This window comes from Cryptomeria japonica, chromosome 8 (assembly GCF_030272615.1).
Source record: "Cryptomeria japonica chromosome 8, Sugi_1.0, whole genome shotgun sequence".
NCBI classification, from domain to species: Eukaryota; Viridiplantae; Streptophyta; class Pinopsida; order Cupressales; family Cupressaceae; genus Cryptomeria; species Cryptomeria japonica.
Window position 1 is genome coordinate 82443511 of NC_081412.1, and position 27460 is coordinate 82470970.

Here is a 27460-nt window from a genome sequence, read left to right on the forward strand (position 1 = left end):
CAATAAAGTCTAAAGATATTAATTTTCATTGAATCTAAATTATCAAATTATATAATAACTCAATGTATTTGACTTGTCGAAAAGTCAACTTCAACCACTCTTTGATCTTCTAGTTTTCAAATTACTTCCTAAATTTTTGGGAAATGAGTTCACTATGACTACTACTCATTTTCAGAAGCAACTATCTAGCCCCTAGGATGCACCATTGCATGAGTGATGATGTATGAGGGTAACTTATGTATTGGTGCATTCTACGGGCCGGATAGCCATTTCCCATTTTAACTTGACCGTTGTTATTTTTACAATAAATTTGAGGACATAAAACAAGAAAGAATCCCTCAATTGACAACATATTATACCACCAACTGCATTAAATTGATACTCATCATAATACTTTTCCTTGCTATTCCCATATAAGGTATTCCATTTTCTGAGACTAATTTCAAAAACCAATTTGAAGAAATATGCACTTTATTATTTCTTTCTGGCTTGCCACCCTTCTATCCATGGTCAAGCTAAAGAAGTGCTTAAAAACCTTTTCCAATCGCACTGCAGATTCCATAAAAAACCTGAAAAGAGAACCAGAAGAATATTGAACTTTCATTAGGTGCAACGAACATATAAATGCAAACCAAACACATATCATACGGTCCTAAGTCCATGATTTAGATCTTAGTTGTTTTGTTACTAGAGAGTCTAACACTCAGAGCCAAACACCAACGGGGGAATATAGTAGACAATTAAAATATTCAGTAATGTTAATCTAACAATTTACCAATGATTAGTTCCAGTAATTGAAGAAACAAAAAGTTCATCACCAAAAGTTGGATCTATGTAGTAAGAATAATTGAATATCTTTACACAATATTTTGCCATGGACTACAAGTCTAGATTCCTTCAATGTTACTTGATAAGAACTTGTAATGAAGGATTGATCAAGATATTGTCACAAAAGGTTGACAAACAAGAATGCAGAGGTTGATTGCAACACTTTATAAGCATAACCAAGGGCCAAATTATCAACAAGCGATAGATCCATCAACGCCTGCAGCCTGCCCTCCCCAAACGGTGATGGAGATGCACCCACAACTCGGCCTTTTCATAATCAGAATGAGATGCAACTCACACAAAGCTGGTCTGAACAGTCAAGTCCTTTACTCCAATATCATTGTACAAGCTATGAATATGCTGTAATATTTTCTGTTCATCAGACCCAGTCTTCAACTGTTGCTCAGCACAAATAAAAGAACAAATATTAGAAAATCAATTAATTGTATTTAATATGCATATTTCTATGTAAACAATATTGCAACCTGGTCAAAGGTTCACTAAAAAATTCATACCTGCAATGCCAGTGCCCCAACTACAAAGCCTGGAACCATTTCCCAAAATCGAACCTGGGATACTTCAGATACATCCTCAAGCATGTTGACCTTCATGCAAAAGGAATAAAAAGGTGGGTGTGAGAACATACTAGAGGTTTAATATGGTGCAGCATGGGGATGCAGTCCCTGCCCTCTGGGGCCATTCTAAACAATGGACATGGGCAAAATGACCCCCAAAGTCCCCTTGAATGTTTTCATCTCCTGGAGATGTGTTGGGATTTTCTTGGCATCCTCAGGATGTTTCCTGTTTTAGGGAAGTACCGAAGAATGTCCCCCATCTGTAGGGGATGTAATGGGGACGTCCTATCATCCCCCATGTCACTTCTTATCTTGGAAAAAAACCTATATATTTTTAGTAAAACAAAAGTAAAAAAACAGAAATAAACATGTATATTTTGTCATCCCCGAAATTTTTTCAGTCCAATAAATGTGACCCCATTGTCACCTTTCCTGGAAAGACTGGTGGCAGACGAATCTGTATGTACCCCTTTTCCAAGTGAACATCTAGCAGAGATTTCTAGCCTATTTTATTCCCATAGGCTAGGGTGAACAATTATAAAGGAATAAATCAATTAAGTTAATTATTTTAAAATTGTCCCAAATCCAATAAAACCAAATCCTAAGTCATTTGACATCCATTATTGACTTGTTATGTTTGAGATATTTTGGAAGAGCTTGTGTTTGCAGGGTCAGCATGTCATAGGACGAAAACCTTTGGGTAGAACGTGTGTTTGGATGAAAACCCATTCAACCTATTGGGTGGATTCATTTTCAGAATTCACATTGGATTTATTTGATCAAGTTATGGGTTTGGAGCTTCAGAAAGTATTTTTGCAGGTTGGTTTGGAAGAGCTTGTGTTTGCAGGTTCAGCAAGCCCGGACAAAAATCTTTGGGTAGGACAGTTATTTAAATGAAAACCCATTCAATCTATTGGGTAAATTCATTTTCAGAATTCACATTGGATTTATTTGATCAAGTTATAAGTTTAGAGCTTCAATAAAGTATTTCTCCAGGTTGGGGATTTGGAGAAATTAGTGATGTCTTCTTTGAAAACAAATTTCTGAAAATTATGGTTTGAGAAGTTGGACGAATGGTGGATATATTTGGGCAATTTCTATTAATTATGATTACGATATATTTCTGAATTTTGGAGGTGATTTCTAGTAGGCATTTATAGTGTTTTGACGTGACCAAACCTGGGATTGAAGGGCTGTCCCTTAGCACAAGACCCTCATCACCATTTTTTACCAATTAAGGCAGCAGGGAGAAAGAGGAATCTTCAGATCGGGGTGATTTAAATGCAGAAAATTCTGCATAGAATTTATGAAAGTCGGAAAATAAATTTCTGATTTTTTTATTTGGTGATCTTGTGTGCTAGGTCTGAAAGCAGCATATCAAGGACTTTTTGAGTGTTTTGAAGAGCTGGATCAGAATTTTCGGAAGTTTGTACCAGATTTGCAGCCTTGTCCTTCATCAAGTTTGTACCAGATTTATGGCAACATTGTAATAGATACATAAGGTCAGATTTGTACTGCTTGTTAACTCTGTTTTCAGATTTATACGGCAGATTTTATTCTCAGATTTTACATCGTCTTTCCTTTACATGAATGAATTTAATCTTTTGTTTTAATTATTATTCATTTGGCATCAATATCATGCAATCAACCATTCACAAATCTGAAAATATCTAATTTGCAAGAAAACCTCATGACCTTACGAAGTATCTAAAGTGTTTGACAAAATGTTTATGACAAGGAATGCATGATTGTGGGTGTTTAGCGGGGTCTCTAGAGTGCAAAAATTTACAGGGCTTCACTTCAAAATCCAGCAACGAATTCGCAAGTGCTGAGGGTGATGTTTATTCCTCATTTTTCATAAATCTGTTCCCTATATTTATATTCTGGTAATTTGCACTAGACATATTCAAGAAAGCATTTTTACTTTTGTTACTATAAACAAAGATTCAAAACAGAAATGGTGACCACCAAAGAAGAGAAGAACTAACCTGTCTGAGGCATTTGTTAAAGGCTGATGAAGATATACCAGAAGGAGCCATTTGCAGTAAAATGCCCCCTGTTGCTTTAAACAGCGGCATTACTACAACAAAAATGGTAATGGAAACCAGACCCAAACATAACATTTCTGCATTCTTTATCCTGCACAATAATTCAACATTCAATAGTTCATCATGAATAAAAATGTTTAGCTGAGAATATGTTCTTGTCATTTAATTATCTGTTCAATATTGAGATTCAACAGTCAATTTGGGAGAAAATGACATTACCCTAAAGTTAAGAGCCATGAAGCTAGGATCAATCCTGCACTGAGTACCAAGAAGAGCTTAACTCAGCAATCGAAAAATTTGATTCATATCATGTAAAATAGCTCATAAGCATAGGTTCATTTGAGGGCAAGACCAATATGTTGTATTGCTATCATGCCAAAGGAAAAATTTAGTATCTCAACATGCAATTTGGAACCATTACCTGCGGATGGAATCAGAGAGCACATGCAGGCAAACTGAATGATAATTCATGTCTTCAGCTTTTCGATAGACTGCATACACCCCAAGAGTTATATTATATGCGTATGAGACTTCCCCATTCAAATAGAAATAAATACATTAAAAATTACAATTTATGAGATATTACTGATGTGGACAGCTAATTCATTACACATTCAAAACAAGAAATGTTTCCATTTGATCCTGCTTCTTATTATACGTTTTTCTCTCTCTATTCATATTTTAACTAGGGAAGCTTTTGATTTATATTTCCTTAATATGCTGGCAGGAGAAATAGGCCCCTACTTCTACATTTTTTGGTTCAATTGGCTGTATTGGCCTCTGCACTATATTGATTTTATAATACTTCGAATGTGTAAGCTCATTGGACATGTTGGTTACTCTTTCACAACACTTTTGTCACTTTAATCTACCAGTTGGCTTTTCAAACAACAATGCTATATGATAAGAGAGTCCTGTAATTGAACCCATGTCAATCCATCAAAACTGTTTTTGTTTGACCAGTATCTCAACATTGAATTTTCATTTTATTATCATGATCCTCATATGACTTGTTTATGCTGAAAAGATAAAACTAAAACAATCATCTTCATCAGACAGGTGTGATATCCTGAAAAGGGTTTCCTTGTGGTTCTTAGTTTCTGTGCTTTAAGGTCCTACAATGATGATCTATCATCTAATCATATTATTTAGTTAATAACTTAAAGCACCTAAGCTTCAATGTTATGGAGTTCATCGGAATTGCAGGTTATTTAGTTTTTATGTAAAGCCCTGCTTATTGTATAGCCTTTCATTGGACCAAAGATATGGAGTGAAGTATTATAGGAACCGAATTGAACATTTGTAGGTGATACTTTTTCGATGCTTAAGTATTAAATAAAACATTACATATCTACAGTTCGCTCTCAATTAAAAAATCAAAAAAAGCAAGCACATTTGGAATAACAGGAAAGCAAGTGCACGTGGGTAGCTAGTGGCCTAATAACTGATTCATATTATTTTTTCTTGATATGATATTAAAGAAAAGATATGGATGTATATATGATCCAGGAGACATGGGTGTGATCACCAACCATTGCCAACATGGATTTCCTGCTAGTTTAACATTTGTATATGAAGCTTTTTCTATGCAAAATTATGAAGTGAGATACAACATTTATAAAGTTGGCTAATACTACTACTAAAAGATTTTCAGAAGCCTATTAGCAAAGAAACAGACAATTACTTCATATTTTTCCTTCAATCCAGGCAATGCTTGCAAAAAGATAAGTTGTAAAGCCACTCTTTCTGTTGTATAATGCAGAATCAGATGTGTGATAAATAGAACACATACAAAATTTAAAATTTACAAAATGCATCTGTCATTTAGATGTAAGATGATGGGAAAGGAATTGATGCCATGAACAATATGCTGAAACCTGAAAGAACCATCAATTTCCCAAATTGACAGAATAACTTCAAAATGGCCATACCAATTTGAATGCGTGCATACCCTCGAAAGAACCAGACACCCAGAAGGTTCACTAAAAGGTTTGCAACAGCAGAGATAATCAAATAATGCCTGGAAAATTCATGATATAAATTAGGTGACATTCACAGCATCTTTTTAACTGTACATTCATCAAGAACTTTAAAGATACTAGCAGGAAAAAATCTAAAACCCCAATCTGCTCAACTTGAAAATTGAAGGTTATTTATGCTCTCTGCACGTGTGAATATACTACCATGTAGAATTACTATGCCCACCCTAATTCAAACTCGGGCACAAGAGAAAAGCACAAGAAAAGATTAGTATGGATGGCATTTATATATATTAACCAGGCAATCAAAAGCAATGCAACCCATTAATTCGTTCACCTATACGTCATACATGCAAACTATGTCACAAGGTTTGCTAAATTTAATCCATTTAAATTGCCAAGAGTTTTTTATTGAGTTTTTTTGAATTTTTTCCATCAAAACAACACAACATATTTCTTTTACTATTATTTTGCAGGTCTGTGAGTCTTACCTAGCTAAGAGGCAGAAGCCTTAAGTTGCGACTTTCCCACTTTGAAAAGTGTTGCAGAAACCCAAGCACTGCATGCTAGAGTATGCACATCATAGCAGAAAAGGCATCCATCTCAATTGGTCATTTTCCTCTCTGGCATCCAACATTATGTTGAGTTTTCCCGTCCAGTTGAGGGTGGATTGCCCTGAGTAGCGCCAAAGGGGTTTAGGACATTGGTAGGGTAGTGAGTTAGGGAGTGGCATTTTTTTCTTTGTTTAGCCTTTACCTGCTGTTTCTTTCTAATTTTAGTTTTAGTTTTAGCTTATATTTTTTATTTTTATAAAATTTGATAACATCAGATTGAATCCATTGAAATACATAGGGCTGCTAAGCATCAAATGCACATGGGCAAACTGATTTTCCCAATGTGCTACTATCACTGTCATTAAGTGCTCCAGCAATCCATCCATAAAGCACTTCTTATAGCTATGGATCTTTGCTTCTGCTTCTTCCAGTACTATTCCATGTGGCCGACCTGTCTAGAAGCATATGCTCCTTAAGACAAATGTTAAGAGCTGTAAGAAAATTTTAAGCTCTTCAGGTGCAAGACATACAACTAATTGATGCTTCACACAACGTTCATCCTAAAATTCCCTCAACTGCCAGATGGCAATGTAACTAATCTTTTAATTGATCATCAAATGGCCTAAATATCCACAATAATCTGTTTGAAGTTTGAACCTTACTCTCAAAAATCAATATGTGAAATTGGCTCTACACATCAAACCTTGGAAAGCTATGGAGTCAGAAGTGAAATTAATGTATGCAACTGCTATTATTTTTCCACTTGCTTTCGTATATTTTGCTGATGGATAAAATCACACCTATTTTTCTGGTTGTTGTCTTCCATAAAATATTACTGGAATAAAAAAATTATATTATGCACTCATTGTATAGTACTATAGAGTGCTAACCATGATAAGGATTCTAATGTGAGATATTAATGGTATAAATGCCATCCCCCACAGCCATTTTCTATCATTAAAAGTTTACATTTTGAAAACATCTCAGGAATGGCAAAAAAATTTATATTTCAGAGAGCCATTTAGTTGATTTAGTCGATGCTTCCAGGAAAACAGTTAAGTTTGCAGGCTACTTCCAATCTGGGAACTTGTCTTTCTGCAAACCTTCTGCAATTTTTTTTTTATGTGTCCCATTTTAACATAAGATCAAAGCACGATTGAAAGGTTAATGTCAATGAGTAAATTCCCCTCTTCATAAAACTTTTCAGGTTCTTTTTCTCTGCCATCCGAACAGTGACATTATGTAATTAATGAAATCAACAACAAAAATATTTAGCTATCAGATTGTAGAATGAATTAAAAAATGAGCAAATATCTTGATTGCATTAACAATGCATATCAAATACTGTTCAATTGGAAAAGGCATGTGGCCTCCCAGCACTTCCCTTTTGTCTGGGCAATGGTAAGGAGGATGTTGTTGCCTCCATCCCCTTTTCCTTGCATAAAATTTCAAACAAAACCAGTAATTCCTGAACCCTTAAACTTATGAAAAACAATGTCAAGGCATCATCTATCAAAACTGCCTCTAATTTCTGAACTTTCTACTGGTTGTCCTAATACCTGAGTAGAAACCTAAAGCGTTAAAAGCCCATTTGAGAAGGCATAAGCCCATGTTTGTGAATTGCAGACAACTTTTGTCTGCAGATTTGGTGGAACGTGTGTCTCCTGACTCCTAGGATGCAACCCAAAGATGGAAACACGAAACAGGGTTGGGGAAAACAAATTCCATTTAGTTGAGTGGTCTTTTTTAAAGCCATTTTTAGGGATAAGTCAACTTGATCGAATCCAAATATAATCAAATAGTAGCTGATGATATCCCTAGTTCAATATAGGTTTGTAGCTGCCGAGGACATGTGTTGAAGGATGTTCAAGAAATATTTGAAGCTAATGGCATTAGTGTCCACATACTCCATGTTGAAGGCCAGTTTGGAGGATAGTTATCATTATGATCTCAAACATAGATGACGGCTTTAAAGGGGGAGTAGAAAGTGGCAATTCTGCCTCTAAAGAGGATGCTAGAGAGACCTTTCTTTAAGGGAAGATAACTAAGGGTTGTGATATGGTCATTAAATAATTAGGCAAGGGTAGCAACCAAGTGTCTTTCCTTGGAGCCTCAACTGAATGTGTTCGTGCTTTCAGACATTAGAGTCCACAACTAGTTGTTTGAAGGTAGTTGCATTTCATTCTATGGTGAAATTTATATTATAACTTCTTGATGGAAAGTTCATTTCTTCACAATGATGGGATGCACATCTATGATATTAAACTGGATGGTTGGAGTGTTTGGTTGAGAACCTATACCTGCCATAGTCATAGCATATTCTTTGACCAATTTGTTATCAGGCAAAGATACATGATCATTTCTCTATACAAAGAAGTGATAAATCATTTGATGTAATTCAAATGAATAAAGAGTCAAAGCTGTCACGCTGACAAACAAGATAAAGATCGAATTATAGAGTTAAAGGGCCTTTATATATCTTAAATAGAAAGGAGAAATTCAAAACTGCATGTTCAGCTATATATCATTAATTGAGATTCACATTACATTAATGGTTAAGAATAAGATCTCCTTACAGGTAGAATTAGACTATTATATTATTTCTTCCACTTCTTTTTGTGTTCTTCCTCATGTTGCATCAACATGTAAAACATTTAATATGGTTGATATTTCTTTCTGATCCTTGCAAATCCAAACAAAAATGATGACATGTTCATATTAAAAAATCTTCCTTTGGCTCTTATATACATCACTGAATAGTAAACATTTGTCAGAAGTATTACAGCAAACCTGTACCATTTCTCAAATGATGCAAACTTATTCTGCATTTTCTTCTGTCAAAAATCAACCTGAAAATCTACCACCCCAATTCATTCTCACTCAAACATCCCCCAAAAAAGTGGCACACTTTAGAAATCTAAAATATTCTGCATTAGCAGGATCATACAGAGGTGAGCTAATAGAACACACTGACAAGCAGTGGTCTCCGAACTGTTGTGGAATAGTCAGCATCGGAAAAAGACTTGTAAAGATCACTAGGGTTCAAACTTATGAGAAAACCAAGCCTTGTCAATCCACCTATACCATGGTTTACTTGTAAAATTGAGTAACACACTTTTAATTTATCTGTTTAATGATAATCAATCCAAACAATTGTTGTAAACGTGCAGCTGCTCATCCAATAAATAAAAAGTCCACATGGAATTCTAACCAGCAACACTATCTTGAGACTTGGAAACAATTTTACATTTATCCGCAAACAGATTTGCTATATTATCCATCCATGTAATTACATTATGTTTTGTCTTAGTTCAAATTCTCTGATACATTTTTATATGTTGTTGATCAACTTCAGAAAATGCTAAAAATTACAATAAGGCACTTTCCATTAAATGAATCATTAATTAACATGCAGAGGAATGACAGTAGGCCAGAAAAGTGTGACTTTTCACCAAGGCTGTGGAGACAGTTTTTGAGATGATATTTCATGGCAGTAGAGTTGCATATTGTGGATTCATGTCTTAAGACTAAAAAGTGTGTCAAATGGTCAATTTGAGAAAATATCACCTTCTATAAGCTGCTTGTTAATGGTTGATAAAAGGAGAGGACGTTTTATTTTGACATAGATACTAGCAAAAGATTTCAAAAATTTCCAATGATGGCAAGACTCTTTACATGTACAATAAGGCTTATTAATTAATTTTCAGGCAGTTAGAGAATAATTTATTTCTTTCTGCAAAGAGGCAGTGTCTGTATACATTTGGAGTACGATAGTACGTGTATACAACAAAGATATTTCCCTCAAATGCAGAATGCCATGGTGCATGCCACGGCTGTGGCAGTATCTGTATGATTCAGCACTAGCAGTCTGTTTCCCAAGCCAGATAATATATTACCAACAATTTGTTTGGCACAATGCCTCAATGCCAAAGTATGCAAAAGGTTCTTTATGCCTAAACATAGTGAAAAATGGCACATTACCATTTGAGATTGGTCAAAAACTAAGCCAACCTGTGCAATGCTAACTGGACTCGTGCAAATCCATAATGTTTTGGGTGTCACCAAAAAGTTGCAGAAATATTTGCTGATCTACTATATATATTCAGTTGTGATGAGTGTAAATTTTTTGTCGTCTTTAGTAAATGCCTACTCAGATACAAGGAAATTGACATAGATGAGATACTATAGCAGTGTCCACTGGTGCAGCCATTTCATCAGTATAATTATGAATATTATTGAATCTGCCTCTATCTATTTCAAATTTTCAAGTAATTCAAAACAGACAACATTCAACAAAATTTCAAAATTGGGCATTATATAAATTAAATAAACTCGAGTTACTGGTTTTTGGAAGCAAATTTCATTAAACCTGCACATGATCAGCCTGACTTTGAAAATAATGGCATTATTACTACAGCTACAAGAAAGAATTTAGTAAATGACTGAAACTTTTGGGAGAGATAAAAAGACTATTGTTAATTTATGTTTTGACCACTGGCCACCATATCAGAGAAGGGGCAAACAATGGAAGTCTTTTGAGCCTAGCAATGCCCAGTTAAATCCCACTGTGGGCATCATGTTGAAATTGAGAGCACAAAGATTGCACACAGAAATATATACATCAATATTATATTATTTTCTCAGGACGACAGGATTAATTTACATTCATTACATTGGCTTATAAAGCCTTGTTTTCTAATACAACTTACCTAGTCATCTACTAACTGCCTATAGGAAATTAGCTCCCAATGTCTACTAACAATATTAAATACTAGTAACATGATTATTTGTTTATTTATCAAACTAAACTATACATTAGATCTCTCAGAGAAGGGATTTGTTCATTTGTGTTGTACATGAGATTCGCAGATGGAATGTTACATTGTGGATAAGACCAATCTCACCTCACAGGTATTGTCGGACAGTCAGGACATCCACTGATGTGATCAGTTAGGTGTGTCCTGGGTGATTTGAGATATTTGCTTGGCTGTGTTCATCAGACATCTATATGGGCTACTATATTCAGTCCAAGGCATTCTTCCTACCTATGTTCGGAGTGATGAAAAGTGGGGGGAAATGTTGGGATATGTATGTTCAATTCTGCAGAGAGAAGTAATTCATTTAGTAACTCTTCTTTACTCTTTTCTGGGATGGCACCAAACACAAAAAAATGTAAACTTTTTATTTCCTTATGCTGCAATTTATAATGAGATGCTGTCATACAATATTGTTGGTGAAAGAAATCTCTGAAAACCAGTAAGACATAAAACACAGACGTCTTTTTCATGCACTGAGTGCAAACAAAAAACAATGTCATCCATGTTGTACACTGCCACTTGCCCCATGTTGGCCATGTAATTGCAATAAAGTTATTCACAGGATTTGACAGCATGAATATATCTTCCAAGGACTTGCTGGGTGGAGCTTACTTATTGCCACAGCTTCTTTGGTTGCATATTCTCAACTCCCAATAATGGACAAATAAACTTCTACACAAACTCTACCCAATGCATATAAACTCCCATGTGATATACAATGCAGCCCCACAGATTTGAAGCAAACAGATTTATAAGGAACATTTGTAAGGCAAAATATATTCTCACTAATCAAAATAATCTGAAAGGTCACTCTTCTTTACACAAAGCTCCCCACCAATATTACTATCATCATAAGTATTTTGCAATGAAGCTTCAATACACAGATTAGAGAACAACATACCAAATCACTTCCATCTTTACCTCTCCAGTGTTGCTGAAAAGTGTGCTGGATGTATAACTACTTCATCCTCCTTTCATTTTTCCCATAACTGTCTATCACTCTAATACTATGTTGAAATTGAGAGCACACATATCGTACACCTTGAGAAGATATGTGCCCAAAGGCATGTTTGGCCTTTTATTTTAATTACCGTTTATCTTTTAAATTTGAAGCTAATGATATCTGGAGGTGAATAAAAGAAAGAGAGCACAACAATGCAAGGCCAAAAAAATTAGAGGATGAAACCTAAGTTACCGGTTCGGGTTCGGATTCAGGTACGGATTCGCAGGTTCAGCAATTTTATTTTTTTCTTGGGTACTGTTGTGACCATTTCACACATCGCCCCATCGCAAATGGGGACCCCCTCTTTTTGCTTGTTTTTCGCTTGTTTTCGCTTTCGTTTTTAGGGTTTTGTTAGTCCGTTAGTCGTCTGGATTTAGGGCTAAGCCTTAGGGTTTTAAATCTTGCCTTTTCAAGCCAAAATCCAGTCATTTTTGAGAGCTTTTGAGCTTTCTTTTCTAGAATGCAAATTTTGAATGCAATAAATTCGCCAAAATGGTCTAATTTTCAATTGGAATATTCATGCAGAGCTTAAACTTGTCTAAATGATGACCGTCAATGTGAATTTTTGTCTGATTGAATATTTTGACCAAATTTTGACTTTTTTGAAGTTTGATCCTGGGCATCAGAATTGATTTGTTTTTGCCTCGTGAAGTGTTAAAATGTGAAAAATCTTGTTATTTTGGCCTGTAGGAGCAAAATCGCTCCTGTCCCTCAGTGAAGGACGGGAGCTCAATTTCAAATATCTCATCGTCCCTACAGAGTCCAGACAAATTTTACGTTTGAAATGATAAAGAACGACAAGATCTTCCATTTGAATATAAATTGAAGATTTTCATGAGCGCGGAAAGGCCTCCAGAAGGAAAATCGCTCCTGTCCCTCAGTGAAGGACCGGAGCTACAATTCAAATTTCGCCATGTCCATGCAAGATTTTGATGACTCAGCAATTGGAGGACGTCCGAAGGAAGATACTTTGCCAAATGAATATAATTTGAGGTGCAAAAAATGAAGGAAAATGACCTATATTGACTAAATCGCTCCTGTCCCTCTCCAAGGGACCAGGGCGAGGTACCTTGTAGCTCTCGTCCCTCTCCCAGGGACCAGAGCGATTTCCTCCATTTTGCAAAATCCAGACAAGGGTCAAGGCAAGTTTACGTTCAAAAACGAAGGAGAACATGAGATGAATGCATTGAATATAAATTGAAGATTTTTGGGACGTCCATACCAATGCTAAATGACTAGTTCGCTCCTGTCCCTCAGGAAGGGACCAGAGCGATTTTTGATATAATTACCTCTTTTTGGAAAATTACAAACAATGTCAAGGCATGGACGAATGGAGTGAAGAGGGACGAATCCGTTGAATATAAACTTGGAACCTGGCAAAATAAGATGAAGGCCACAAAGGAAGGATCGCTCCTGTCCCTCTCCAAGGGACCAGGGCGATACAATGGTGAAGATACGTCCCTCGCAAGTTCAAGGTCGTTCCTCCGAAGTTCAAGGTCGACACAAGTCAAGACAAGGTGGCGAGGGACATTTCAAGGCGTCTTCATCATGCGCAAACACTCAAAGGACGTTAAAATGAAGAAATTGACACCCTATAACATAGATCGCTCCTGTCCCTTAGGAAGGGACCAAGGCGATGTTAGATGCATTGGCCATTTCATGCAAAATTTACGTAAGGACAAGACATTGCAATGTTTTAGAGGGTCCATGGTATGGTAAAAGGATGATAAACAAGAGTTTTGAACGTGAAATGATCATTATTTTGAGCATGGAGACTATATCGCTCCTGTCCCTCTCCAAGGGACCAGGGCGATTTGCTTTGGATTCCTTGTTTTGCTTCAAGATCAAGCTAAGTCAAGACGTCTTAAGATAGCATATGGTCCAAGGCATCGTTTGAAGATAATTCGCAAAAGTGTTGAACGTCCAAACATTGCCAAATAATGTAAAAGCCTCACATCGCTCCTGTCCTTTGGACAAGGACCAGGGCGATATCATCAAAAGCACGCACGTTCCTTCAAAGATCAAAGCGAAGCAAGGTTAGGTAAGGTGAAGGACGACGTTTGAAGGGCATTACAATGAAGATCGAAGTGCAAAGTTGACAAGGTCAAGGAAAGGACATGGATCGCTCCTGTCCCTCTCCAAGGGACAAGGGCGATGATCCCTTTAATACACTCAAAACTTCATGCGAGCAAATGGAATAAGCGCAAAAGACACGAACAAAGGATGTTATTCGCCCACAATAAAAGATCGAAGTTGAAAGATGCAAGATGGACATGAAAACAAGAAGATCGCTCCTGTCCTTTGGACAAGGACCAGGGCGATGTGCACTTAAAGGACACCCATATGCGCACACAAGGCGATCAAATTCGAAGGACCATCAAGGTGATCGATTTTTAACGTGGAGATGAAGGAGTTGGACGTAAGAAATGCAAAAGTCAAGACAAAATGGTGAATCGCTCCTGTCCCTCTCCAAGGGACCAGAGCGATGAGGTACGTCCCTTTGTTTTCCAATTTTGGCGCCAAACAAACAAATTTAAATTTCCTTAAATGCTAAATCGATTAAAAAATTGAAAATCCATTTTTATTTAGCATTTAATATGGCGTTATCTTTTATTAATTATTTTTTGCCTTTATTAAAAATCGAAATTCTCATTTAAAAAAACGCAAGGCATTAATAATTAATTATTTAATTAATATAAAAATCGATTTGAAGCGCCCAATTAGGCAAGTCGGCCTTGTTATTTTATTGCAAATCATTTAAAAAATGGTTTTATTTGTCAAGTCGGCCTAAGAGGTGAAAGGGTATGAGCGCTATTTATAAGGGGAGTGAAGCGTTCATTTTCACATAATCATTTTTACCTTTCTTCATGCGAATCAAGAAGAGGCGAATATAGTGCGAAGTGTGTTCAAAGGTGGTGCGATTTCAAACCAAAGGTGGCGCTAGTATCATCTTGTGTGGAGTGCGAATTGCGTTGAAGGCCAAAGGTGGTGCGAATTTCATTCATCCAAGGGTGGCGCGTAGTTATCAAAAGGTGGTGCGAATTTGAAGACCACACCAAGGGCGAACTTGGAGATCCATCTAAGACCACACCAAAGGCGAATTTGGAGATCATTTAAGACCACGTCTAAGGCATTACTTGAAGATCACGTTCTCTCCAGAGGTGGCGAAGTATATTTTGAGGGAATCATATTGAAGATTATCTTATACCTCAAATTTTGCCTAGGCAAATTTTGTTTTTGCATTCTAGAGTTAGCTCTCTATCAAGGTATGGCGATTTAATTGTTATTGCTTTATTCATTCATCGTCATATTTCAAATTTTGAAATTTTGAATCTCTTAGCTCAATCGTTGTTTTTTTTAGGAAATGATAACTCTAGGGACTTATCATGAGGTTTCCTAAAATCTATCTCTCTTATCTACGTTATTTATTGCAAAATCTACTTCTTATAATGAAATGTTGTGTAGGTATGGCGACCCCTAAGGCGGGAGCATCCACCAGTCGCTCGGCTCTCATGAAAGAAGATCAGAAGACTGAAGAGGTGGAGACCAAGATCGTGTCCAAGTGGAGCAACGTTGGAGATACAAACTTGGGAAACTTTAGCACGAAGAAGTTCCGAGAAGTCCCTTACATCGGCAAGCCATCACCTGTCGCCCGGAGAATAATAGAGAGTGGCATTATCAAGGCGGCCGGTTTTCCTCCAGCTATTCAGTGCCATGAGCAGTATGATCAGATGTATGCCACCATGCTCCTGATTGATAGAACAAAGGAACTTGAACCTACTTGGGACACAGCTCTTCTAGATGCATTTGATCAGGTTATCCACTTAGAAGAGAGTATCAAGAATCTTCCCGAGATTCCAATCACAGAAATCGAAGGAATTGTGACAAAATTCATTGCATATGCTAAGAAAGAAAATTGGAAAGGGAATAAGATTCTAGATGAAAGGTTGTTGCAGATGACATGACATCTTATTTCTCATTGGTTGATACCTCCTAGATTTTTGTGCCAAATTTAATATTTGGCTATGTATTTAATATTGTTCAGTAAAAAGGAGGTCATTTGTAACAAACCCTAATTAGGGTTTAGGTGTCATGATCTTGTCCGTTGATTTACTTTCAATCTGGACCTTTCATTGTAATTGGGGAGGCTATTTATACCCCCATTTTCATTTCATTTGTAACAGAATGGTCAGTTAATAGAGAATAGAGTTAAGAGTGAAATAGAGAGATTAGAATTGTAAGCAATTTTTATTTTGTAGCAAGATTGAGTCTTGAAGAGAGAAGTTCAAGCAATTGTTGTATATGATGACTTGGAAATCAATAAAATATTGAAGTTATGGTGTTTTGTTGCAAGTTTCTTGAGTTATCTTCATGGTTGTTGGATGTACTTGAATCACGCTCAATCAAAGTAGTTTGTTAATTAGAAAGACTAAGTGTGAGATTTGATATTTGGTAGGATTCGCAATCCAAACCACTAGCTTCTTGCTGATTGTAGGAACGCCTTGTGTGGTCGACTGGAAAACACCTTGAGTCCTTAACCTTCAAGCATTTTCGTATCTAGGATATGTACCTTCGTAGTAGTGTCCTTGGTCTTTGATGCATTGAACATCATTATTACCTTAGAAGATCGCACTAATTTCAGTTGAGTTGTTGTCTTATGGCGAAATTGAAATTGGTTGAGTCTTGCCAAATCTCATTCATGCTAAGTCGTTCATAGGGTTAGGCTAGATTAGACCTCTTAAACCCTATCTTTTTCTATTTTTTGAAAGTTCCTTTTAGATTAGTGAAACCTTCGAACTATTGAATCCGTAAGAAGCCTTGAAGGAAACAGCAAATCACATCATACCACTAAAAAAGCTTGTCCACACGTGGAGACCCCACTAAAAGAACCTTGGAGTCCACCTAACTGATCCTTTTTGCAGATCTTCAGCAGTTAGAGACTATTTTCTCAAGAGAGGATAAGATGCCTAATGGTATTTTATTCTGTGTATGATTGTGTACAAAATACACGTCAACAGAATTGGCGCTAGAAGGAGGGCTTCTTTAGTTTCAAAGTTCGAAGTCCGAAGATTTTGAAAAGAGAAAAACATTGCGAACATGATCATGAAGTACGATGGTGTTGCCAGATGAAGGACGGAATCAAGTAGTGCAACCCAATTTGCAAATAGGCAATACCCAAGAAGACATCATTTCCCAATTGAATCAAGTAGCTTGGAACGCAAGGAGAAGTCAAGTCGAATATAACAGAGTCAGAATCATCCTAGAGCAAGAGGAAGATATAGCCGAAGAACATCAAAGGGTCATAGCTAGGAATCTTCGCAATCAAAGGAACCCACAATAATCCTTGCAAGACTTCACGCTGGATCGCATTGGTTCTTTCTCGCCCGAGAAACATCAAAGGTTGTTGAGGTCCACACCAGGCATCAAGGATCTAAGTGAACTTCAGTTTACTTCCAAAGCAAAGCGAGTTAAAAGAGAGGACACTCCCAAAGAGTTCGAACTAAGATTGGAAGAATCTCCTGAGTCATCACAAGTTCTTCAAGAACAAGTCCAAGCAGCGATCCAATCTAGTATCCAAGCAATTTCACAAACAAAGAGCCAAGCTAGTTCATCAAGTTCACTTTCAAGGAATACAATGGCTCATCGTGCTCCACCACCACCTCCTCCTCCTCATGTACTTAATGGTGCGACGTGGCTAGTCAACAATCCATCACCGTTGGAATTTGCAGTTTATCATGATATGCCGAAGAATCCAGAGCACTTTTGTTCCAAGTTCAATGTTAGTGATTTCCATCGCACAGCAGAAGATCACATCAAGATGTTCGAGGACCTTCTTCGAAACAGACAAATTGAATATGGAGATGTGGCATGTAGGCTTTTTCCCTACTCATTGGGAGAAGAGGCATACTTTTGGTTTATTCATTTGCCTACAGGATCCATCAGGACTTGGGACGCGATGAAAGACGCATTCATTGCCAAATTTGGCATCCCAACTACACCAGCAGAGTTATACAGACAGTTTGTTGAGGTTCGAAGGAGAGAACATGAACCTATTACCTCCTTCAATGACAGATTTCACCGAGCCTACACAATGCTATGTCCTCCTTATCTTATTGCAGATCCAAGGGAAATTTACTATGGAGCCTTAGATCATCTCACAGCCATGTTCGTAAGGACACATCCAACTCCGAATGATCTAAATGCGGCCTATACAAGAGCCATTGAAGTAAGTAAGCACATGGGACAAAACATCACTGGACCACTACTACATATGGGATCCGTCGCAGCACCTAACCAGATGCAGGCAGTTGGCACGGCTTTGGCCAACCAAACTCCAGTCATGAATCCAATTCCGCAAGCGACATATCCCAACGTACAGCCGGCGAATCAGTTGGTCCTTCACCCAGGAGCTCCAATTTCTCAAGCCCCACCCGCTCAACCTGTGTACCTGCAAAATGCTACAAATTCGTCAAGGACACAAGAAGAGAAAGATGAAATGAAAGAGCTGATTGAGCAAGTCAAGAAGTTATCAACTGAGGTCACCCATTTGAGGAACCAGAATAATCAACTCCAGAGCATGCAGAGGGCCAACCATGGCCAACACGCGAACAACCAGAATTTCCAAGGGAATAATAATCAAGGATTCAGAAACAATTATCAAGGAAATAACAATCAAGGTTTCCAAAGAAGACCATGGAATACAGCTCCCAACAATGGAAATGTCGTGACGCCCTTGGACAATCCACCAAATGCGCAAAGTCAAGAGAACCCCTCTTCGGGCAAAGTGTTTTTAGCCGAAGCAGCCTTGTCTAGTTGGTGCAGACTCCACAACACGAACCAACATTCCGAGTTGCAGTGTCCTGAGTTCAAGATTGCGGCCGACATTTTCCAACAAGAGATGCGTACTACCAATCCACCTGAAAATCCTCCCACCACAGGGTACGAAATTGTTCCAACCACGCAGTATGGTCAAGCCATGATCGTTGAAACCTGCAGATATTCACAAGAAGAAATTAGTCAAGAACAAAATGGGAGATTTCTTCCAGAATCGGCCAATGGACCGATGGTACCACCAGGATCTCAGTTTCCGCCAGCATCTGCAAATGGACCTGTAGAGGATTCAGAATACTATTTCCCACCATTGAACGACAGTGTTTTAGTAGAAGGAATCAAGGAAGTATTCCACCAATCGTCAGGAGGTGCAAACCAAAGAGTTTATCACAGGAATCAGAGAAATCCCGAACCATTAACAACATCGATTCCTCCAAACAATTTTTCAACTCCGCCGGATCCCCAAGCCAGCAACGTCCCTGAATATCCACAAAACACTCAAGAATACAGACAAAGAAGAAATATTTCACCTCCTGCGGGAAATGAAACGAAAAGATTGGCCGCCTTGGTGTTAGATGAACTCAAGAAAGTTAAGGTAAGTTTACCACTCTACGAGTTGCTCAAAGTGTCTGAAATTAAAGAGGCAGTGATCAATAGTTTGAGTGAACCTAGTGCAACAAGGTCAAATGTTCAAGCCACTATCAATGTGACTCAAGAGGAAGCCGATTCTCAAGAACAACCCGAGCAAAATGAGTGCATGGTTCAAATTATAACCTTCCCAGCTAAAAAGGAAGATATGTTGGAAGGAAAAGTATTACTCAAAAGAGGCGAAGCAAAGAAAGCCCAGCCTACAGTCAAAGAGAACCTCACTACTAACTTGGTTCTTCCCGAAAAGGAAGTCGCAATCAAGAAAGATGTGGTTAAAAAAGATAAATCTACAAGCAAAGCCAGTCACTTGAAAGAGGAGAGCCCAGCGAAGGAAGATCACTCGAAGATTAATCAAGTTAAACATCAAGAATCAAGTGAAGGAAATTCAGTGCCTTCTCAAGGAAAGGACGAACCGGCCCCGTTCCTGCTATCAGTCAGAATATTTGGAAAGCTATTGCACAATTGCCTTTATGATTCCGGAGCCTCAAGCAATGTCATGCCTTTAGCCGTTTGTCAAAGACTTGGAATAACTCCTGCACCTACCAAGAGAAAAGTCACTCAGCTTGACAAGACAGAAGTTCCAGTCATGGGAGAATTGAACAACATTCACATGCAATTGGCCGCAGATCCAAGAGTCCAGAATTTTATAGATATATCAGTAGTGGATATTCCAGATTCATATGGAATGCTCCTGAGTCGAGATTGGTCCCGAAAATTGAATGGATATGTATCGACCGATTTCGCACACATGTGGCTACCATGGAGAGGAGTCCCGAACCAGATTAAAATTGATAGCACCCCAAGGTTGAGATTGATGATAACTGAATATGGAGAGGACAACGAAGTTCTATTTTTAGAATCCGACCTAGGAACATATAAACCAAAAGTAGAAGAGATCTTAATGATACAAGACATACAAGATAAAGATACCCAACAAGAGGTCATGGAGTCAACTGAGATCGTCATTGAAAGCGATCAAGGATCCGACCAAGAGGACGAAGGGATGTTTGAAAACTTCAGAAGATTTGTGCAAAGAAACATCCAGCAAAGTGTACAACTTGGCAATATAGCATCTGTTCAAGAGTTGCTCCTTCCGAATTGGTGTAGAATTCACAATGCCGTCCACTCAGAATTATCTTGTGCTTTATGCCAGACCGCATTGGAACAAGTATACAAAAGAATCCCGCAGACACTAATTGTAGAGGAAGCTCAAGATTCTGAGAATGAAAGCTCTACAGACACCGAGAGTTCTGTAGAAGATGAAGTTTCGTCCGATACAACAAATGAAAGTCATGAAAATCCAGAAACAGACAATCAAGAAAATCAGATATGGACATTAAGGTTCGACGGTTCTAAGTCCAAACAAGGATCCGGAGCTGGATATGAATTAATTAGTCCAAAAGGAGAAACATACCTTGCCGCTCACAGATTGCAGTTCCCTTGCACCAACAACGTAGCAGAGTATGAATCTTTGGTTCATGGATTACTGTTAGCCATCCAAAAAGGGGCAAAGATACTGCAAGTATACGGAGACTCAGAAATCGCAATAAGGCAAATCAGGAAGCAATATGTCTGTCATGATAAAAGGCTAACCAAGTATAGGAATCGAGTCTGGGATCTAATTGAAAGTTTTGATGCTTTCAATATCAATTCAATTTATAGACATCAGAATCAAGTGGCCAATTCACTTGCACAGGCCGCGAGCTCATTGATTCCATTAGCAATGGAAGGATTAAAGAAGTTTACAATCGAGTTAATATCAGTTCCTTCAGTCCCAGATAACATTACCAATTTCCAAGTTTTCGAAGACGACAAGCACATTCTAGACTTCCTAACCAGCACGGACGTTTTCTTAACACAGATCATAGATGAAGATGAAGTGGGTGAAGCTGAGTTCGATGCCGAAGGAGTCCTGAACTTAAAGACAAACACTATTCCGAAAGGAATGGTTGAATTAGAAAGGATTTTTGATCCTGACAAGTTGAAAGAAAAGAAGAATCACAGTGTAGAAGGCAATATGTGTGACGCGATCAATCTAGGTGACGAGACACAAGTTAAGAATGTTTTCATTGGAAAGTCCTGCACAGCGGCTGAAAAAGATGGAATCCTAAAGAACATGAGGGACTTCCCAGATGTCATTGCATGGAGCTATGAAGATCTCAAGACCTACGACACTGCGATTATCACTCACACAATCCCGTTGAAACCAGGAAGCAAGCCATTCAGGCAAAGACAAAGACCCGTCAATCCTTTGTTAGAACCGCTGATATACCAAGAAGTGAAGAAGTTACTCACAGCTAAAATCATCTTCCCAGTAAGACACTCGACGTGGGTCGCCAACCTGGTACCTGTTAGAAAGAAAAATGGAGAGATCAGATTGTGTGTGGATTTCAGAAATCTTAATAGAGCGTCAGAGAAAGATAACTATCCGCTCCCATCATTGGATGAAGTACTGCAGATCGTCAATGGATCGCAGATGATGTCCTTCCTAGACGGATATTCAGGATACAATCAAGTCCTAGTCGAACCTGAAGATCGAATAAAGACTGCTTTCACCACCAAATGGGGAACATTTGCCTATAAGAGAATGCCTTTTGGACTCATAAACGCCGGGGCCACTTTCCAGAGAGCTATGGATATCGCTTTCAGAGATTTAATTGGCAAAAGCATTATTATATATATGGATGATATCACAGTTTTCTCTAGGCAGAGAGAAGATCATGTGGACGATTTGAGAAGAGTCTTCCAAAGATGTAGAAGGTACGGTGTCTCCCTTAATCCGAAGAAATGCATATTTGGAGTCACAGAAGGAAAGCTTTTAGGACATATCATTTCAGAGAAAGGAATATCTATTGATCCTGAAAGGGTGAGGGCCATATCTACTATCAATTTGCCAGCAAGCAAGAAAGAGCTCAAATCATTTTTCGGCAAAATCAACTTCGTCCGAAAATTCATTACCGGATTTGCCGAGATTGTCAGACCATTGAATGAAATGTTAAAGAAAGATGCAAAGGTTGAGTGGACTCCACAAGCCAGAAGGGCATTTGAAGAAATAAAGACCGCCATCATGGAGGCACCAGTTTTGATTAGTCCTGATTATCTCAAACCATTTTATTTATATTCCTTCGCTTCCGAATACACTTGTGCCGCCATTCTCACCCAAAGAAGTGAAGAGAGGGATGAAAACCCGATTGCTTTCATGAGCACACCATTGAAAGATGCAGAATTGAGATATCCAAACATTGAAAAGCAAGCATACGCATTAGTAAAGGCAGTAAAGAAGTTCAGACATTACCTCCTGAGAGCCAAGATTTATGCAATAGTGCCTGATGCAGCAGTCAAGACTCTTCTCATGCAAAATGAATTAGGTGAAAGAAGAGGAAAGTGGGTCGCCATTATCCAAGAATTTGATATCGAGATACAGCCCATGAAACTTGTCCGAGGACAAGCTTTGGCGCAGACATTGGCAATAGATGGGCCAGGATTAGTCCAACAAATTTATGAATTAGAGGATGTCACGCCTGATGAATGGTACAAAGACATTGTGACATATTTGCTTAATCACAGATGTCCTGCTCATATGACACCTACACAAAAGAGAGCATTAAGATTAAAGTGTCAACATTACATGCTTCAAGGATCTGTTTTATACCGCAAAAACTATGAAGGAGTGTACCTGAGATGTGTTGGCAAAGACGAAGCAAAGCAGATAATTGAACATTTCCATTCTAAGTTTGGAACCGGACATGGAGCCAACCTCGCCACAGCTCACCAGATCCTAAGAGCAGGATATTACTGGCCTACGCTTTTTAAAGATACGTTCAATCACATTAAGACTTGCCACACATGTCAAGTCGCAGCTATAAGAGAGAGAAATCCTGCCATGCCACTGAATCCCGTGATTGAAGCCAGACCATTTGCTAAATGGGGAATGGACTTTATTGGTGTTATTAACCCCGCATCCTCAGCACAACACAAGTACATCATTACAGCTACAGATTATTGTACCAGATGGTCAGAGGCACAGGCACTTAAGGTTTGTTCTACTGAAGTTGTAATCAAGTTTCTAGAAGAGAACATAATCACAAGGTTTGGATGTCCCTATGCGTTGGTTTGCGACAATGGATCGGCATTCACATCATTGAGATTCTCAAATTGGGCTTTTGAGTACGGGATAACTCTCAAGTTTTCATCAAATTATTATCCTCAGGGTAATGGATTAGCAGAATCCACAAACAAAAATTTGCTCAGTGTTATCAAGAAATTATTAGAGAGAAGCCCCAGAGAATGGCACACCCAGTTGAGATTTGCTTTATGGGCAGACAGAATCAGAACAAAGAACGCATTAGGCATTTCGCCTTATTTTCTAGTTTATGGCCAAGACCCAGTCTTCCCCATGCAACTCAGGATTCCAACCTTGAGATTCATTCAGGAGTACATGGAAGACACTGATGCAGTGCAGGCCAGGTTGACACAATTGATGAACCTAGAAGAGAAAAGAGATCAAGCACTAGAGACCTTTGCTAAACACCAAGGAGTGGTGAAGAGATGGTTTGATCGACAAGCAAGAGTCAAGGCGTTCCGAATTTCAGATCTCGTCCTGTATTGGGACAAAGCACATGAGAAAAGAGGAGAACATGATAAGTTTGATAGGCTTTGGAAAGGCCCTTATCAAATTTCAGAGATATTGGGAGAAAATGCATTTAGGTTGCAGACTTTAACTGGAGAGGACATTCCGTTGCCTGTCAATGGGAGATATCTCAAACACTATTTCCAATCCTAAAGTGCCAAGACCTTCCCTTGTACATAGTTAGTTTAGTTTGCTTTCGTTGTTTTGTTTTGTTTTGTTTTGTTTCCGTTTTGTTGTAGTTTAGGTGCTTTTGTTTTTAGGTTAGTTGTTTTTGTCCTGAGGGGTATCCGTTTGACATTGGGTGATTTTGTTATATAACGCTCTGACTTCCTGCTGGATTGTTGGATGCATTTGGAAAATCATGAGGTCTTTTGGAATTACTAAGGGAGTTTCTTTTAATGAAGCTTTGAGTCAGGACATATTTGCATTGAAGTAGATTAGCTTATTGAACTCACGTATTTTTGTCCTTCAGTTATTATATTTTCACACACTTATAATCTCCGAGTCATTATGGTTTACAGGCGAAGCTGTGATCAGTGAAAAATCTAAAGTCTAGCTTCAGCGCCACCGCAATCCTCAAACCCTAGTGAGTTTTTTGCTCACGAGCCAAAGAATTGACAGAACTGAAAAGCAGTATCAAAAGAAAAGACGAAAAAATGAGAAAATCAAAAGAAAAGAAATGAGCTAAGAGGAAATATCAAATTGGCTAAAGGGAATATGCGAATAACTCCATCGGGGCTATAGACGCCTGACTGGCAGTGGAGCAATGTTCGTGAGCTTGCGGCGATAACCTCGTCGGGACTATGGACGTCTGGCTGGCAGCGAGGCTCTATCCAGGATGCTTTTGGAGTTTAGACGAACTACGTAGCTTATCACAGGGGAACCTGAAGATCATGATTGTCTTGTTGAGGGGAATTAACGCATTTGCACACACATGGGTAACTGTGGACTTAATACTTTGTCTCAATATGATGGTCTCTTCTTGTAAGTGTTTCTTAACTCCTGGATTTGTTGAGGGAGGTTTTCTGAGTCTTCCTTTAGAAAGATTGATTCCCAAATGTTTTGCAACATTTCTCAGTGGTGTCGCCAGATGTTGTGACCATTTCACACATCGCCCCATCGCAAATGGGGACCCCCTCTTTTTGCTTGTTTTTCGCTTGTTTTCGCTTTCGTTTTTAGGGTTTTGTTAGTCCGTTAGTCGTCTGGATTTAGGGCTAAGCCTTAGGGTTTTAAATCTTGCCTTTTCAAGCCAAAATCCAGTCATTTTTGAGAGCTTTTGAGCTTTCTTTTCTAGAATGCAAATTTTGAATGCAATAAATTCGCCAAAATGGTCTAATTTTCAATTGGAATATTCATGCAGAGCTTAAACTTGTCTAAATGATGACCGTCAATGTGAATTTTTGTCTGATTGAATATTTTGACCAAATTTTGACTTTTTTGAAGTTTGATCCTGGGCATCAGAATTGATTTGTTTTTGCCTCGTGAAGTGTTAAAATGTGAAAAATCTTGTTATTTTGGCCTGTAGGAGCAAAATCGCTCCTGTCCCTCAGTGAAGGACGGGAGCTCAATTTCAAATATCTCATCGTCCCTACAGAGTCCAGACAAATTTTACGTTTGAAATGATAAAGAACGACAAGATCTTCCATTTGAATATAAATTGAAGATTTTCATGAGCGCGGAAAGGCCTCCAGAAGGAAAATCGCTCCTGTCCCTCAGTGAAGGACCGGAGCTACAATTCAAATTTCGCCATGTCCATGCAAGATTTTGATGACTCAGCAATTGGAGGACGTCCGAAGGAAGATACTTTGCCAAATGAATATAATTTGAGGTGCAAAAAATGAAGGAAAATGACCTATATTGACTAAATCGCTCCTGTCCCTCTCCAAGGGACCAGGGCGAGGTACCTTGTAGCTCTCGTCCCTCTCCCAGGGACCAGAGCGATTTCCTCCATTTTGCAAAATCCAGACAAGGGTCAAGGCAAGTTTACGTTCAAAAACGAAGGAGAACATGAGATGAATGCATTGAATATAAATTGAAGATTTTTGGGACGTCCATACCAATGCTAAATGACTAGTTCGCTCCTGTCCCTCAGGAAGGGACCAGAGCGATTTTTGATATAATTACCTCTTTTTGGAAAATTACAAACAATGTCAAGGCATGGACGAATGGAGTGAAGAGGGACGAATCCGTTGAATATAAACTTGGAACCTGGCAAAATAAGATGAAGGCCACAAAGGAAGGATCGCTCCTGTCCCTCTCCAAGGGACCAGGGCGATACAATGGTGAAGATACGTCCCTCGCAAGTTCAAGGTCGTTCCTCCGAAGTTCAAGGTCGACACAAGTCAAGACAAGGTGGCGAGGGACATTTCAAGGCGTCTTCATCATGCGCAAACACTCAAAGGACGTTAAAATGAAGAAATTGACACCCTATAACATAGATCGCTCCTGTCCCTTAGGAAGGGACCAAGGCGATGTTAGATGCATTGGCCATTTCATGCAAAATTTACGTAAGGACAAGACATTGCAATGTTTTAGAGGGTCCATGGTATGGTAAAAGGATGATAAACAAGAGTTTTGAACGTGAAATGATCATTATTTTGAGCATGGAGACTATATCGCTCCTGTCCCTCTCCAAGGGACCAGGGCGATTTGCTTTGGATTCCTTGTTTTGCTTCAAGATCAAGCTAAGTCAAGACGTCTTAAGATAGCATATGGTCCAAGGCATCGTTTGAAGATAATTCGCAAAAGTGTTGAACGTCCAAACATTGCCAAATAATGTAAAAGCCTCACATCGCTCCTGTCCTTTGGACAAGGACCAGGGCGATATCATCAAAAGCACGCACGTTCCTTCAAAGATCAAAGCGAAGCAAGGTTAGGTAAGGTGAAGGACGACGTTTGAAGGGCATTACAATGAAGATCGAAGTGCAAAGTTGACAAGGTCAAGGAAAGGACATGGATCGCTCCTGTCCCTCTCCAAGGGACAAGGGCGATGATCCCTTTAATACACTCAAAACTTCATGCGAGCAAATGGAATAAGCGCAAAAGACACGAACAAAGGATGTTATTCGCCCACAATAAAAGATCGAAGTTGAAAGATGCAAGATGGACATGAAAACAAGAAGATCGCTCCTGTCCTTTGGACAAGGACCAGGGCGATGTGCACTTAAAGGACACCCATATGCGCACACAAGGCGATCAAATTCGAAGGACCATCAAGGTGATCGATTTTTAACGTGGAGATGAAGGAGTTGGACGTAAGAAATGCAAAAGTCAAGACAAAATGGTGAATCGCTCCTGTCCCTCTCCAAGGGACCAGAGCGATGAGGTACGTCCCTTTGTTTTCCAATTTTGGCGCCAAACAAACAAATTTAAATTTCCTTAAATGCTAAATCGATTAAAAAATTGAAAATCCATTTTTATTTAGCATTTAATATGGCGTTATCTTTTATTAATTATTTTTTGCCTTTATTAAAAATCGAAATTCTCATTTAAAAAAACGCAAGGCATTAATAATTAATTATTTAATTAATATAAAAATCGATTTGAA

At 38.4% G+C, this 27460-nt stretch overlaps 1 protein-coding gene across 1 annotated transcript in view; it reads right to left on the reverse strand.

The window, feature by feature from the left end:
- Window positions 1-711: 711 nt before the first annotated feature.
- LOC131038421 (metal tolerance protein C2) overlaps window positions 712-27460 on the reverse strand; it is a 92249-nt gene continuing 65500 nt past the window's right edge. Inside the window, exons 5-10 of the mRNA XM_057970853.2 lie at window positions 5383-5471; window positions 3873-3942; window positions 3671-3709; window positions 3392-3542; window positions 1344-1433; window positions 712-1224 (exon numbers count right to left, since the gene is read on the reverse strand). Of these exons, the coding sequence (XP_057826836.2) occupies window positions 1123-1224; window positions 1344-1433; window positions 3392-3542; window positions 3671-3709; window positions 3873-3942; window positions 5383-5471 (541 nt within the window). The 3' untranslated portion in view covers window positions 712-1122. The remainder of the gene's footprint in view (window positions 1225-1343; window positions 1434-3391; window positions 3543-3670; window positions 3710-3872; window positions 3943-5382; window positions 5472-27460) is intronic.